This window comes from Corticium candelabrum, chromosome 12 (genome assembly GCF_963422355.1).
Source record: "Corticium candelabrum chromosome 12, ooCorCand1.1, whole genome shotgun sequence".
Lineage (NCBI taxonomy): Eukaryota > Metazoa > Porifera > Homoscleromorpha > Homosclerophorida > Plakinidae > Corticium > Corticium candelabrum.
In genome coordinates this window covers 7,912,322-7,928,873 of record NC_085096.1, presented here as the reverse complement: position 1 = coordinate 7,928,873, position 16,552 = coordinate 7,912,322, and the positions used below count along the sequence as shown (strand labels likewise).

At 40.0% G+C, this 16,552-nt stretch overlaps 3 protein-coding genes across 3 annotated transcripts; 2 read left to right on the top strand and 1 right to left on the bottom strand.

Moving 5' to 3' along the window:
- The first annotated feature begins 10,369 nt into the window (after positions 1 to 10,369).
- LOC134188162 (uncharacterized) lies at positions 10,370 to 11,553 on the top strand. The gene has a single exon (XM_062656360.1). The coding sequence runs from the start codon at positions 10,408 to 10,410 to the stop codon at positions 10,969 to 10,971; it is 564 nt and encodes a 187-aa protein (XP_062512344.1). The 5' UTR covers positions 10,370 to 10,407; the 3' UTR covers positions 10,972 to 11,553.
- Positions 11,554 to 13,136: 1,583 nt separating this feature from the next.
- LOC134188144 (ras-related protein Rab-27B-like) lies at positions 13,137 to 14,237 on the bottom strand. Its single transcript, XM_062656342.1, has 3 exons — positions 13,976 to 14,237; positions 13,778 to 13,836; positions 13,137 to 13,696 (listed from the first exon to the last, which is right to left on the bottom strand). Exons 1-3 carry the CDS (start codon positions 14,159 to 14,161, stop codon positions 13,297 to 13,299), a joined length of 645 nt encoding a protein of 214 aa, XP_062512326.1. The 5' UTR covers positions 14,162 to 14,237; the 3' UTR covers positions 13,137 to 13,296.
- Positions 14,238 to 14,256: 19 nt separating this feature from the next.
- LOC134187722 (guanine nucleotide-binding protein G(q) subunit alpha-like) lies at positions 14,257 to 15,067 on the top strand. Its single transcript, XM_062655874.1, has 2 exons — positions 14,257 to 14,506; positions 14,874 to 15,067. The coding sequence occupies exons 1-2, from the start codon at positions 14,389 to 14,391 to the stop codon at positions 15,065 to 15,067; spliced, it is 312 nt and encodes a 103-aa protein (XP_062511858.1). The 5' UTR covers positions 14,257 to 14,388.
- The last annotated feature ends 1,485 nt before the right edge of the window (positions 15,068 to 16,552 follow it).

Genomic DNA, 16,552 nt, shown 5'->3' with positions numbered 1-16,552 from the left:
CGGTACCCTTTATAGCGCATGCACATAAGGTAAACATTACAACCTGCCTCTGCTGTGCTATGTGGGTTGTAACAACTCATTTTACAAGGTTTTTAGCCCAGCTGTTTGGTATTACGTCATATTTTAGTTTTGGTAAATTTTTTGCCCTAATTTTAGTTTTAGTTATATCTGCGTAAACTCCGTGCATGTTGTTGCTACTAATCTGAGAACAGGTGCACCATGTAGGTATCGTGCATGCATGATAATGTGTGTGAGTGTTAACAAGCACTTCATGCCAAATGTTTCATAGTAGACGGGCTAATGCCATAACACTGAATAAGTACATTAAGCCAAAATCAACCTCTATTGTCTTGCTTTTTGTAACGCATTGCCTAAAAGACAGGTTATAACATGTTCACTTTTACTTTGATTCATTTAATTTTATTGGCAGATATAGGCAAGATTCACAGACAGATTAAGTCCTTTTTGAGTTAAAACAACATCTCTCTCTAAACGGTAGTCAGATAGTCTACCGCGAGTTCTTGTGTGTGAAGAGAGGCTGTGGAGCTGAGGAAGCAGGGATTGATAAAATCTCAGTTGCTAGTTGACTTAGGGATGGAAAAGCAGATTTCTGACCTAGCCAGATTTGTACTGCATCATGCAGTTCGTCTACTTTGTCTACCCTCGTCCTCGTCTAATACTAAAATTAAATCAGGATATTTTAGTTTTAGTTTTAGTACAATTTTGTGTGATTTTGGTATTAGTTTTGGTTTTGGTTAACCAAAATTAAAACAATTGGTTTTCTGAATTTTAGCTTTAGTTTTAGTATAACCAAACAACGTGGTTTGTTATTAGATTAGTTATTTCTATCATACTGCACTTGCCGCCAATTTTGCAATTTTTATGTCAACTTAGCATAAGAATAGTGTCCTACTTTCCACTTGTGGTCAGAGCTGAATTAACAAAACTAGTGTGAATGTCTCCAATGTAGAAGTATACATCTGTCGCAATAAACATCAGCTACATTACACCAAACCTCAAGGTCTGTCTTTGGTTCTGGTGCATGAAAAAACCTCTGTTGATATATATATATATATATATATATATATATATATATATATATATATATATATATATATATATATACTAGTATACATGGCCCGTCCTTCATACGGGCAAGATACTGTAGTGTAAAGATAGGTCTGTGGACATGTCACGTGCAATCTTTGTTGCGAGGTCCCGGATGTGCTGAATGAATTCGAATCTTGCTCTTCGTGCTTGTTTCGATCGAAATTGACACACTCCCCGTGTAGCGCTTGCTGAAGAGAACGTGTAGGTTGGATTCGGTGCAAATGCAATCAGAATTTGGAGAGAAACAAAAGCGTTAGAAGAGTAAGTTTCGTCGGCAAGAGATATTCGATTGCTCGAAGCTTGCAAAGAACGACAATGCATACAGTCTACACAGGACTGGTGTGGGCGCATGTTCGAATGAACTGGAATCTGTAGCATTTGCGTCATCAAGAAATTTTACGGGGGGGGGGGGTTGACCCCTCGAGAGGGGACCCGGTGGATAATTTTTGTAATTTTTTACGCAAACCTCCTGTGCGTGCCGATTTCGGTTGCGAACAGGCAAAAGACGTGGCCGCCAAATGTGAACACAGACAGACAGACAGACAGACAGACAGTTTGAGCTTTATATATATATATATATATATATATATATATATATATATATATAAACAAGTAGCTGATAGAGCCCATAATCCCTAGAGACCAATTGAGGCCATTCACAAATTAATGTCAATATTTTTCATTATAGACTCTCCATTTAATCACATTCAACTGCTGGCAGCAGCCAATTGACACTGTAAAATAGTACTGAACGCTACAGCCATGGGTGTAGAGATGTGCACATTTTCTTAATGTCAGAAATCCATGTCAACAATCTCTATTTTCATCCAGCAAACCAGTGACTGTACTGCTAAAGCTACAGAATGACTATACATGTCACTGTAAAGGCCGGCACCAATAACAGATGTATTTAAGACAACAAGAAGACAATGCTAGATCTTCCTACCACAAGAGAAACCTAAATGTTACCCGAAGTGGTCAATTTATATTAGAACAACTGTCATTTAAGAATTTAATTATTAATATAACTGATGACTGTCTGCCAACTTGCTTTGTTCATTACTACTGTAGTTACACAAGCCTGTAGAAAGCATTTCGAAAATGGTCCAGCCTAGCATGTGCTAAGAGGGTGTGGTCAAGAATAGCACATTAAGAGGGTGTGGTTACAGTCAAACCAGAACGATGAAAATGCTCTTTTGACAGTGGTCTTCTTGCCGAAGTCTCGTCTAGAGAAACTGAAATGTTTGAGTTGGTGCGGTTGACCTTTGACTGAGTCTAAGACGACTGTCGAACAACTTCCGTCTGCCATGATCACCTGATCTAAGCGGAATGTGACGCTAGAAAATTAATTAATTAATATTAATAAGCAGAGCAGAATGGACGCCGAGGGAGGTAGTGACAGTGACGTAGCAATACAATGACCTTCCACTCCCAGCTTTCAAGGCAGGGAAAATAGAAAATTTAGTCAACATTATATAATCTGCTTTCAGGCAAACCACATATATATTAGTTATTTAATTAACTATACCTTCAATCGGAAGTTTTAGCCAATCGTCGACTGGCGGAAGTATAAAATTTGAAATATGGTCCGGCCAAACCCGGATCGACTGAACCGGTTCCTATGACCCTGTTACAAGTACAGTTAAGAGCATTTAATTCTGCTTCCGATTACAGTTCTAAACTTCCTATGCTCTCATAGGGATTCATATTTTATGGATCACACTTAGAAGGTATCTCTAATACCTCAATGAACAAAGTCCACAAGTCACATGAAAAATTATCCAAGACAGCAGTGTACAGCTACAGCTTACAAAATCACAAAAAAAAACATCTAACATACTACAAGACCAGCTGCCGTTATTTGATTAACACTAGCTGTTCTTTCATAAAAAGGTATAAAACCATATCTGCACACCACAACTTATTTCAAGTAAGAAACAAATCTTTTTTATATAAGTAGATACTAATCTGAAGTCCTACGCGGCTATTTTTGGAATTTCATGCTGTTTCTGCCCATAACTGGAGTGTATATGAAAATTTGTGTTAATTAACCTAATTTGCCTGGGCAAAAAACAGGCTAATCAGCTGGACTAATTATATAAGTACCTCTAATCTGAAGTCCTAAAAGCTGTTCACTATTCCACGGTCAGCTATTCTGACCATCAAATTAGCATAAATAATTATCTAGTGCTAGAAAAAGTCTGCTAACATAGCATAAGGTAGTTACTGCTTCCATTCGCCAGACAAGTCTCAAGCCTCATCCACCTGTCTCCTATGTGGTGTGTGTGTGTGTGTGTGTGTGTGTGTGTGTGTGTGTGTGTGTGTGTGTGTGTGTGTGTGTGTGTGTGTGTGTGTGTGTGTGTGTGTGTGTGTGTGTGTGTGTGTGTGTGTGTGTGTGTGTGTGTGTGTGTGTGTGTGTGTGTGTTCAGCTCAACTTGCCTCTCAGTCCATCAGTTTACATGCTAAGCTTATTATTCTCAATTTCTTCTTCAGCTTCTCCTCTTGTCTAGCCTATAACTCCATATTTTAGAAGTATAGTCTAAGTTCTGAACACTAACATCGCAGTTTAAAAGAACACACTTGACACATTCTTTCAAAATCATGACTACACTATCACAGACAACACAATAAAATTCAGCATTGGCATAACATCATTTTACATGTATTATGTATAAATAAATAACTCTGCTGAACCATATTTAGTACAGTCTAGCAACATAATTTGTGAGTACTTGATAGACCAAACATTAATTAAGTTACAAACATGCAATTGAAACTACTTTAGCATGACCCTGGAGAGCATAACTATGGAAAGTGTTTGACAGACCCACATTGAATAAAAACAAACTATAAAACAGTAGCATGTTCATCAATACCAGCCTGAGATGTCAACATTGTAGCTATCTAACCATACCCTACAGCTTTACAAAAATAGCAACCAATTTGTTATGGTACACTAATGAGAGCATTGTTGTCTATGATTCTTGTGTACATAAGCAAACTGCTACTAATGTTTGCAAAACATACCCTGTGAAAGTTCTACTGACAAATATAGCCTAAGTCCCTTTGGTTTGGAAGTAGTTTGATGTCGCCTTCCTAATCAGATAGAACACACCAACATATTCAAGTCGCTCACATAAACCCTTCCTGAACATTTCCTGAACAAGTGATCACATTTCAATCAGCTAATTATTTATCAGTGAAATGAACATTAAACAAATATTAAAGATTGACTCTTCACTAAAGCACGTGGTACTTTAATGTTAGAATTGAGTCAAATATGGATTCAAAGGCTTCCTTAGCTTATTCGCCTAATCTAAATTTTAAGACTATTGTTCAACTGCATACCCATGCCCCCCTCTGTGCACATATGACTCTATGTAAACCATATGTTATGTAAAACAAGACGTACAATACAAGAGAATCAGTTTCTTCAATTTGTTGGACATCGGTGCCTTTACACATTATTACAAGATTGTCAATTCCTAATTCTTCCTGGTTGCAGGCATCATTGCAAATTGGTAAAAAGCAGTGTTCTCGCCAGAACTGGCCATGCCGGCATTTTGTCGATTGGGGAGCAAAGATAGCAAGTGTGATCCATGAACAAATGTCTTAGTACCGCAGAAATGCAACCAAACATTCAAGATCTTGTCGCAGGGTGGTCTGGGTGTCAAGAGTTAAATGGGTTGTTTCCAGGTTAGTAGAACTCATATGATGAGTTATATGGCTTACCTGCCACAGACAATGAAGCCCTGTATTTCTGGCATCATGCCCCGGGCTTTTGCATCCTTTCTTGCGTTGTCCTCAGCTCATCCCCATTGGCAAATTGCCAATCTTGGCATGTGTACAGTACTAGACCTGTGCTGTGTCACAGTTGGAATGCTGTTACAGGTGACGGTCATGCTTTAACAAACCCCTAAGGCCATGTAAAGAACTGCAGCTGGTATAGGTGACGTTTGGTTGTAAATAGTAGCATGACAGGGAGCGTTTATTAGGCATTGATGCTAATGCGTAAAAGTAGCAAACCAGAAGTGACGCCAATATTTATATATGATGTTATAATGCAATTTGGTTTGCCGTTTGAGATAAAATCGTAGTGAAAACACTGAGGACTGTCAGAGGAACAAGGATACCACATTAATTAAAAACAGCAGCATTAGATTTGTTCCCATTGTAGCTCCGGTAGAAATTGGTTGATGCATTTCTCAATAAAGCCCTCATATTGCCTGGAACTCCAATCTCTGAGAAATACGAAGCACAAGCCCTTTTGTATAAAGCAATGAAGGATAGTGTTAACCACACTTCAATCTGAAAAAATTAAGTACAGGCTCTTGTGAATGCCAAATCATATTTCTGTCTAATAAATTCAGGAAGCAATGAAGAGAAAGTGCACTTAAGGCCTTCCAACTATCTCATCACTTCACATCAATGCACAGTGGCAAGCAGTATCCAATGCTAATCTTCACCTCAAATAGCATTTCATAAGTTTGTGGGGGTAAGGTGAAGAAGACCAGCCGAACACTTGAGCCTATCTAGTCAGTGGCCTAGCAATAATAGCTGTAAACAGTTGCTTTCAGCAAGAACTGTTCTTCTATAAGTCAAAGTAGAAGGCTTACATCATAACCCTGTAGATAGCATAAAACCTTTGATTTTTCACAGTCACAGAACTGGTTCTTAATACAAAAAGATTTCTTGGCTCTTGTTAACTTGCTAATTAATTAAGCTGCATCTGGAGTTTCTTGATGGGCAACCATAGTGATACAATGTAACACTTACCCGGGCAACCAACACATGGGTACATGGTAGCTCAGGGGCAACTAACAGGTGTAGTACTTTGACAAACACTGAATGCACAAGTGTGCTATGTCCATCTTTTTTCAGGTTAAAGATATAAAGCCCGCATATGACTGGTCAGATTTTCAGTTTTATAGGCCTTTGCACAGGTGCTCCTGCTCCGCTAGAAGATGAGAGGACCACCCTAACTGGGCTCCAATGCTATTTCTAGGATACAATCCATTCGTTAGCCCAAAGAGAAGACAGGCTCGTTATTGTCGAGCAAACGCGTGGGTGCAAGCTCAAGGTGAAAAACAGAAGCAAATGAACTTTTCCCCCAACCTAGTTCTGCAAGTCACATCTCATGACTAGGAAATACAGATCTTCTTGCCTGAGCACAAGTCTGGAACCACTATAAACACCACTCTACAGTAAAGTTTTGTTTGGGGAAAACTCCTCAAGAAATTGTGTCTTTTGATTCTCGATGTGTGGGAGACAGGATTTCAGATAAAGAGATAGTGGAAAGAAGCAATTTAATAAACTACCTACTTCCAAGTATGGATGTATAATGTATAAATGGATTATATCACACTTACATGATTATTGCCTGCTTATTTCAAAGGTGATATCACTACTGCCGATAGATGTTTACATGCAGCGATTACACAAGAATGGTCATGGTGGAAGTAAAAACACCGCCATTTTCTCATGGCATGAAGCAGTTGGAGATAGTCGGTGTTGACTGGAGCAGAGAATTGTCACAAGTTAGAATCCACGTGGAAAGAGTGATTGGCTCAAGACAACAGAATACACTATTCTCCAACAAACCTTTCCCATTAGTCCTAGGGTAGACAAGAGCAAACAAAGAGAGCACTGTTGATATTATGCTATGCACTAGTGAATTTCGTGAATCAGTTGTCAACCAAGCGTAATGTTTGAAGGTTAACGTGTTGACAAGTAGATATGAAGAATCCAGCTGTTTGTCTTCCCCCCCCCCCCCCCGCGTATTGTGGAAGTATTCTGCAAGGTAGACAGTACACCACCTGCCTCGTGGTACAGTACTTAAGCGCAGACGGTCATAATGGAACTATTCAATAGTGCACTGGACATCGTCACACTTGGTCATTTGACCAAATTCTAGTTGTTTGCAATAACACCAGGAATTCTCAACATCCTCTATGTTGTAAGCAGTTTCATAGACGTTTGAGTGAGTTACTGGAACAATTCCAGACGAGTCAGCTATAGGTTTTCTTGCTTACCATATGCAAATAATCTCCGACAGCATTCCGTGGAATGGAATGCACTCTGGTTCACTTGTCCACGATTCATGTGAAGGTCTATAATGAGTCTCGTACTATTTACCTGCCTTTAACGACAACATCTGTATGTATGTAGAGCTTAACTGCAGTTTCATCATACTCTAACCCTAAAGGGCCGTCCGTATTTAAAGACAATTTACCAAAACGAAAACTTTTCATTTACCCCAACCCCCTGCCCGATCCCAAAAACAAAACGGTAGATGTCCACATTTTTAATCTGAGTGATGTCACCTCTAGAAAATCTTGTTAATTATTAAAAGATGAAATATACCTAAATATGTCTGTCCCTAACGCAAGGCATGCGTCATCTGGAGGTCCGTTGACTGCAACAATGCTTCCACCATTTTCTCATGGTCATTAGTGAGTCCTATATGGCAGGCCAAGTAATTCTCTGCTGAGAAGAGACAGTTGCCGCTTTACTGCCATCTTACATGTCAAAGAGCGTGTTCACATCGGGCCTAATCATGATTAGTGTAACGCCATTCTAACGCCGTAGAGAGTAGATTTACAACCACATTAGTGGCATTAGTGGTTGCACATGACTTTCGCACGCGAGGTAGTATACAAGAAGAGCATGTTGACGATGTTTCTGATACGGTGTTGTATACGGAAGCGCATGCAGATATGTCCTCCGTGCCTGTGAAAACTTCCTGCCATCTCTGAAGGAGCTGCCGGAGAAAGCAAACAAAATGTTTCCCTCTTAAAAACGTTAAAGCAATGGATTTGTCAAGACAATTCACATGAATTCTTGCCAGATATGACGAATGAAAACTGTCTAGGCTAATTACACTCAAGTGCCCACGTGACTTACCAATCATAGTTAGCAGTGTGAACGCCTTGCGCTCATGTTGGCCTAATCATAATTAGCCTAATCATAGTTAGTCCAGATGTCGCTGTGAACACGCTCAAATCCTGTCTGTGGTCAACTACCAAGTGTTTCTCTAACCGGCCATTGACTACTGTAGTAGACTCGAGCCAGTCTCTCCCCACCTTCGTCATTCCCTGGATTGTCAATTGACAACTCTCGGCGAGAATTGACAATCCGAGGAATGACGAATTAAGGCGGGGAGAGACAGGCTTGAGTCTAGTTATTGACTATACACTCTATCATTCCTTCAGGAGTACTTGCAAAGCACCAGTCAAGTTGTCCATAACGTCATTTTCACTTCCTGTCTAGACAACAAAATGGTCATTTACCCCACCCCTCAAACGAAAAGTTTTCGTTATTGCAAAATGACTTTAAACACGGATGGCCCCTAACAAACTGCTAAATGACTATGAAAGATTAGTGTCCTCACTAATAAAAAAACAAACTGAATCTACACTCTCATGCACCATCATTCATATAACTTAATGTCTGACCAGTCAATCAGCAGGTAACACCATTTTCCTTGTTCAATGACTTAGACTGTATTTACACTAGCAAATTCAGAACCAAGCTGGACCAGATAATTTTCTTCAAGATTGCCATTACTACTTTACTAAAAAACATTTGATAACACTAGGACTCGTTGTGATGCCAATTTTGACGATTAAAATCAATCTCTACTATAACTGGCATGATTCTAAAGTCTCTAGTGTAAACATATGGATGGTATTATGCTGTAGAACTGCAAGAACAATTTGTCACAAATTTCAAAATATGCATTTATATCTTTGTTCCATAATCAAGGTTTTGACTTGATAGTCAGTAAGAACAATGAACTAATCACTATGAGTCAAGATTCAGCATCTCCGAAGTCCCATGTATTTTCGTCAATTTATAAATTGTCTGCCAGTACATTGAGAAAACTACATTTTTCAACCATCAAATGATTAATCCTAATAAAGTGCTACTCTAAAACTTAACAACAATTTTAGACAAAACCACCCTCTGTAATTTAGAAGTTAGGTGTGGAAAGTTACAATTAATGCATATTGATTAATAAAATTAGCAACTTCATTACAACCTGGACCACTTTTGTACGCTAATAGCTCCCATGCTACGCTGCCCTGGTGCCCTGCCTTGATGCTGTCTCCAGAAGCACTACAAAGTATATAAATTAAACAATTAATTACGTGACAACCCACTTGAATCACCAGGTGATCCACTCCACTACAATTCCAGCTAAATGATGTCTAACATTACAGATTGCAATGATTCAGCTTAAAACGTTCATCTCTCTCTCTCTCTCTCTCTCTCTCTCTCTCTCTCTCTCTCTAAATGCCACTAGATAGCAGCTGAAGTGCTCAATGTGTCACAAACAATCAAGCCCAGTGCGCGGTTACTGCCAAAGCAAGACGCCGAGGAGGTAACTGGCAGCGGAATCTCCTACTTCCGATACTACTACAAACGTGTGTACATTTTATTTTGTCATACCTGTGACTTCAAGAAGACCTAACTACCCGGATAAGACTTCCACAGCCTGTCAGCTCACTGGCTTACTGTAGTCGAGACAAGCCAAGCGTCAGTTACAAATACACAGATTACACCGATTTAGCTCAGTGCCTCCTAGGAAAATTAGAAGAAAGCGCTACCGCCCAACTGTCACTTCGTGCCTTCAGTTCGTCTCCTAGCACCTATTATGACACACTAAACATTCTTACCTAGCAACAGAAGCTTTAGTTCTCTTCGAGAGTTCTTCTTGTCCCTTCTCAGCTCTTTCTCAATCGCCTGATTGATTCGCCTCTGCTCTTTCGCCTCCTCAGACATACAGCAAGCCATCTCGACAGACAAACCACACGTCTGAAATACTCTAGGCGACCTCTGTTGTTCTTACTACACCAAAACTAGCATACTGTGAGAACACGGCAACGATTTCAACACGCCTAACGCACTTTAGAATTTATGCCTATGAGAAACCTTGACATCAAAGTTTATGAGACCCGGATATTTCGGGACTTTTAAATCACGTGCCTAGGGCCACAGTCGAGTTGACATCTGAGAGAAAGGCTCATAGGACTGTAGCCTAGCGTAGGAATTTACAGTACTACAGTGCATTTCAGAATTGGAGTTCTCTGGAATTTTGACTTAGCTTGCGAAAGAAAGGTCGCAGAGTCGGCAAAAAGACCATTGTGAAGCTCTCGGTCTTCCGGTTATCACTGTCGTAGTTTCTGTAGTAGCTGGATGTATACTGTTAGGAGTGTCACTTCCTGTCATGTATTATCATTTACGACCGATCCAGAGCTGGATCAAAGTACGGAATGACTTGCTTCTGTTGCTAGTATGAGTTCCTTTTTGAGTGAGTATAGTCTAGTGGTGACAGGAATGGAGGATACAGGATCAATACGTAGGAGTACATGGCATAGTCATGACTTCCGTTGTGAGTCATGGATTGACTATATGTGTGTTTCAACTCATTTGAGGAATGTCTTTGATGGATTCATCGTGAGGGATGGTGATTGTGCTTTGTCTGACCATTGGGTGATAGTGGAGTCCATTGAGCTGGTTATCAACACAAATGAAACGTCAGATGATGGGAATTCGTCTAATAGAAGATTATTGTGGAAAGAGGCAAGTGCCATAGACATAGCAAAGTTTCAGGAGATCTTGGAAATGGAGTTGGATGTCATTGATATCCCAGTAGAGGCTGCAGTTTGTAATGAACCACTATCATGTTCACATCAACATAGGATACAGGTATTTCATGACAGTTTAAGTGCGGCTATAGTTAAATCAGTCAAGAGGAGCATTCGTACGGGTAAATTCAAGAGAGGCAAGAAGATGGGGTGGAATGAGGAGGGGAAGAAGTTGAAACGAGCTGCTAGTAAAGACTACTTTTTGTGGTAAACCCAGACAAGGTGACATGTATGAGACAATGTTAAAGTCTAGAAAATTATTCAAGAGTAGAGTCCAGAACTTGAAGCGACAGGAAAAAGTGAATTTTGGCGAGGCTTTGTACAAGCAACTACAGAAAGGTAATCAATCGTGTTTCTGGCGAAATGTTCAGAAAGGAATCAAACCTGTTAGGTGTGGAACGATGGTACGGGTGGGAGAAGCAGTAAAGGATAACGGTATTGTATCTGTGTGGAGAGATCATTTTAGCTCTATTGTTAATAGCGAGTCTTCTCAGAAGAGGAAAGAAGAGCAGTTGATGTTTGAGATGGCTCTTAGAAATGGATGTCTGGACCACAACTCCCCTGGTGGTGCATTGAGATTAATGTGTCAGAAGTTTTGAAGGCAGTTGGTCATCTTAAGTTGAACAAAGCAGCGGAATGTGATGGAATTCAGCCAGAGCACATTAAATACGGTGGATTTACATTGTCATTATATTTGAGTGTAGCATTTACTATGTTTCTCAGGCATTCATATGTCCCTCGGCAGTTTCTTACATCATATATTGTGCCCATAGTAAAAGACAGACGTGGAGATACAGCAGACACAAATAATTATTTGGGAATTTCTATTTCATCTGTGGTGTCCAAGGTCCTGGAATCGGTTCTTATGGAACGTTTGAGCAGTGTTGTTAGGACAGCTGATCAGCAATTTGGGTTTAAATGTAACCACAGTTGCGCTGACTGCTCTTTTGTATTAAAGAGCACAATAGACTACTATTTGGAGAGAGGAAACTCAAGAATGTATGTCTGCGCTTTGGATTTGTCAAAAGCTTATGACAGAGCACCGGTTTATTTGGTAAGATTGCTTTCAGTGTGGTATGCTAATCAAAAGATGCGAGTGAAATGGAAAGAAATGTTTTTGGAATTTTTCTCAGTTGGTAATGGAGTGAGGCAGGGTAGTGTGCTTTCCCCTTTGCTTTTCAACGTCTATTTAGATGAGTTATTAATTGGTCTGAGGAGTTGTGGATATGGGGCAAGGATAGGTCACATGTACATTGGTAGTGTTGCCTATGCAGACGATGTGACTTTACTGTCCCCCACACTGCATGGAATGCAGAAGATGCTGGATGTGTGTTCCCTGTTTGCAGAAGAAAAAGGTTTAATTTTTAACAGCAAAAAGAGTGTATCTACTGTGTTTGTCTGGAACAGTCGTCAGGAATTGGAGGATCTCATTTTTTGATCCCCGGTTGGCACTTGATGGTTGCATTCTCCCATTCAAATCAAACATATCGCATTTAGGAGTGAGTATGGATTCATTTCTACAACCTCGACATATGGTGGAGGTCAGAATTAGAAAATTCTTTGGAGCGGTGAATGTGGTTCTGGGACAAATCGGTGGTGTATGTAGATCTGACAAAGTATGGTTAAAAATTGTGGACATGAAACTTTTTCCAGTACTGGCATTTGGCTCTCATCTTTGGGATTATGATAGATCTGATGTATCATACATGGTTAATCAAGCATTTCGAAAGGGCGTCAGATGCGGGCTTGGGATGAGGAAGTATGAATCCATTCATGATAGGCTGAAGGATGGTTTCCAAGAAGCTATGACAAGGGCTAAGGACATGAAGCTTAAATATTTACAAAGAGCAGGACAGTCGGTTAATTATCTGGTGAGAGGTCTATTTATATTAGCTGTAGATAAAAGTTGCATGTAGGAATGGTGTAGATATATTGTAGTTTGTGCTGTCTGTTGTAGCTGGTGTATTTTGTAGTCTGTTAGCTGTACGTCTTATGTCTTAGTTGTTTTTATGTTTGCCCCAAGAGGGAACTGTACCTTTTTAGGTGTGACAGAAATATACCATTCTTTCATTCATTCATTCAGTCATTTAAAAGTGGCGCCATTGCAATTGCAGCATCGACAGACATAAGACATGAACATGAAAGCGTCGAATCTACCCGTCGAGATGCGCGAGTACGGTCTGGTTGACAGGGCTGACAAACTTTGATTTGCTTTTCTGACTCCCAAAAGCTTTTTATTTTTTATAATGGCACAGATAATTTTTACTTTAGCTAGTAGATGACGCCTATAGGTAAATAATTGTTTCTAGTCTATATATATATATATATATATATATATATATATATATATATATATATATAAAGGTGACAATACACTTAACTTAATTATTTATAAGCAAAATCATAGTGTACATTGCAGTACTGTACTGTGGTGGCTACATTGCTGAATTAAGTTGACTAATATAATTTTGTTAGTGTGTCTTACGTTTATGCTCAATAATCCTTCCTGCCAGCTAAGCATGTATCTTTGGCAATTTTATGAGCTTGAGCAACACTTAAAACTCGAAGTCTGTGTAGAACCCTTCAACTCGTTTTTCTTGCTTTTTTTCATTTCTTTCTCCATGGTAACCATCACTTTCGTGAGAAGTTTCTCCATCATTTGCTCCACATTCACTCCATCTTTAGCACTCGTTTCAATGTATTCCATATCAAACTGCTTGGCAAGCTCTTGTGCCTGAGTAGTTTCCACCTCTCTCTTGGTAAATAAGTCCAGCTTATTTCCTACCAAAACCAAATCTGGCTTTTCTAACTCAGAGTGCTGAGATAGAAGAGTGATCCAGTGACGAACATTAACAAAACTCTGGTGACTTGTCACATCGAATACAACTAAGAAACCAAACGCGTTTCGATAAAAAGCAGTTGTAACACTCTGATACCTATAATAACACGTAGAATGCAATTATTATAATGACTAGAACGCATCTGTCAACTAGCAACACTGGTAACAACCTGTCTACCTTTCTTGGCCTGCGGTATCCCACAACTGCAAGTATACACGCTTACCGCCTTTATCAACCTACAATTTATAATATAAGCATTAAATTTGCAAGCAATACGAGCCACCAAATAATAGTAATGTTGACACATGACACGCCCAGACGGCACTTCCGGTACGAGGCAGCAAACCTCACGCTTCACTTCTAACAGCCACGTACCACTTTCTCTTTGAAATCTACTCCAATCGTTGTTCCAACTTCCGGGTCGAAAGCGTTGTCCACGTAGCGCACAAAAAGGCTCGTCTTGCCCACATCACTATCTCCTAACGCTAAAAGCTTTATAAGGTAGTCATAGCGACCGAATCCTTCAGCTATTCCAGGTTGACTAAGATGCATGTCACCCATACTTGTCAAACACTACATCCGCTTGCTTGTCAAGAATTAGATCCGGGATGTGGAATTAGGTGTTGCACAAAATTCATTCCATAACAAAGCGCGCTAGCACTCTGGGCAGTGCAATGGTATGTCTTATGTATGAATTCTGGTTGAGACGGAGTGTGCGCGCCGGAAATACGTTGGTTCCTAAGAAAAGCAGACGTTGTCTATATGTGTGACGTGTGTTGTCCGCTGAGATGGCTTGCTGTTTGTCTGAAGAGGCAAAGGAGCAAAGGCGAATAAATCTAGCAATCGAGAAGGAGCTGAGAAGAGACAAGAGGAACTCCAAAAAGGAACTGAAGCTGCTGTTGCTAGGTAGGAATATGATATATCTGCATGATGATTGACGAGAGGGTACGTATGTTCTTTGCGGTGTGATTTCCTTGTACGTCGTCGTTATTAATGACTCAACAATGCCAGTTATGACGATTGGCAAATGGGAAGCACGTACATAGTAGGTAAGGAAGTATCGTACGATTTAGCTCGCACGCTGCTAATTTCTTTATGTCCACGAGACGTACATTGTCGAAAGGCGCGAAGACGGCTTGTTTCCAAACATTGGTCGTTCTGTTATGCCGCTCTTCGTTTGTCAAGAGTCGTATTTTCTTGTATCTCTGTGATAATTGCATGCACATGTTGACGTCTACCCTGATTGTATTTTCTTAATTGTACGTATATCTAGGGACTGGTGAGTCAGGCAAGTCTACGTTTATCAAGCAGATGAGAATCATTCACGGTCAGGGCTACACAGACTCAGACAGAGCAAAGTTCAAACCTTTGGTCTTCCAAAATATCTACATGGCAATGGAGAACATTCTGGCAGCCATGGACGTGCTTCAGATTTCTTTTCAAAATTCAGAAAATGAGGTCAGCTGATTAATTTTTTACAGCTAGTAGACTTTTTACTGATTAAATCTCTTGTCTGAAGCCATTTACTTACATGTATAGAAGAACTTGAGGGGGCGTGCATGGTAGCAATTCATTCTAGGGCATGACAGAGTACTTCTCTAAAGAATGAGTTGTACATATGAAATATATTGCACTATAACCTGAAGCCAGAACTACATTGCACTACAGTGAACCCTGACTGAATCAACACCTAGATGTTCCACTTACAGAGGTGTTTTATTACAGAGTTTCAGCTCCCTATAGGTTTCCAATGTCTTGCATAAGAAAATCTGGTTAGGGGTTTTGCTTACCATGCAAACTGTAATTTATTACATGTAGATTCTAACTTGCATTTGTTTAGTGTTTCTACTTATTATGGACTGCAAAGAATCAAATTACAGTACAGTGCAATATTTTAATTAATTAATGACACTACATGGAGAAGGCCAGAGTTTTGAAAATTTCTGCTGCCAAAGGTTACTAAACCTGTTGGTTACTGCTCTCTCTTCTGTTTTGTCTAAGAGCACTCAATGTTGGCAAATGCTTGGGCTCAAAGTAAGTGCTGAAATTTGTTAGTCCTTGCACAAACAGCAGCCTGCTGCAGGGTGTCATGAATTAGCTCCTTCATCTTCTTGAGATGGCTGGAGAGATCAAGTTTTTTCTTGACCCATGTGTGGATATCACAATTTTTCTAACAAGGGCAGATGGAGAAACGCCTGCATTTATGCCATTGGTGGAATGTGTACTCATACACAAAACATACAGCAGTAGCTGTTCCACTTGGACATGTGTACCTCATGTGGGAGAGCCATTAAACATGTTCCATGTTCACAGCTGGCAGGTGTTCCAATTAGAAAGGTGAAGGTATTACAAATTGACTAAAGTTGGTAGGGAGCCACCAATGCTGTTCCACTTAGGGAGGTGTTTCAATTACAAAAGTGTTTCATTTAGACAGTATTATCTGAATTGTAGCTATTCTGTCAAGTTTGAACTTTGAAGATGCTACAGAGTAGTCCCTCCCATGTGTGACCCTTCTCATCTGCGACCACCTCCTGTTTACGATCACATTAGCTGTGCACAAACCAAATTTGTATAACAGCTATCTCTTATCAGCGACCACCTCCATTCTTCGACCAGTGACCGCTAAAATGTGTCACATGCACATCTTTGACCAACCAGGCCTCGATCTGCGCATGTTCAGTATTGGTGAACATGTCCGGGAAGCACGCCTCTACAACTACTCTCGGAGCTGTTTGGTATATTCAAGAAGCGCAAACGTGGAAGGCGGTGCTGAGGTAGACCTTGGTGATGGTGATCATTATGAATATCTGTCTGAGAGGAAGGCTGCTGTATACCTACTTTATGCCAACTTAGAGACTTTGCAGAAGTTTAGTGAGTAGTAAGCATGTCACAGGTGCACCTCTGGGAAAGACCACCTTTGTTTTACCAGCAAGTTTGACGGGTTTTTGTGGT

Bases quoted from the DNA above. Each gene is read 5' to 3' on its own strand.
- LOC134188144 (XM_062656342.1), bottom strand. From the start codon at position 14,161: ATGGGTGACATGCATCTTAGTCAACCTGGAATAGCTGAAGGATTCGGT. The intron at 13,837-13,975 runs GTACGTGGCTGT...TATAAATTGTAG, and splicing joins TAGATTTCAAAGAGAAAGTG to GTTGATAAAGGCGGTAAGCG. The intron at 13,697-13,777 runs GTAGACAGGTTG...GTGTTATTATAG, and splicing joins GATACCGCAGGCCAAGAAAG to GTATCAGAGTGTTACAACTG.
- LOC134187722 (XM_062655874.1), top strand. From the start codon at position 14,389: ATGGCTTGCTGTTTGTCTGAAGAGGCAAAGGAGCAAAGGCGAATAAAT. The intron at 14,507-14,873 runs GTAGGAATATGA...ACGTATATCTAG, and splicing joins ACTGAAGCTGCTGTTGCTAG to GGACTGGTGAGTCAGGCAAG.
- LOC134188162 (XM_062656360.1), top strand. From the start codon at position 10,408: ATGAGTTCCTTTTTGAGTGAGTATAGTCTAGTGGTGACAGGAATGGAG.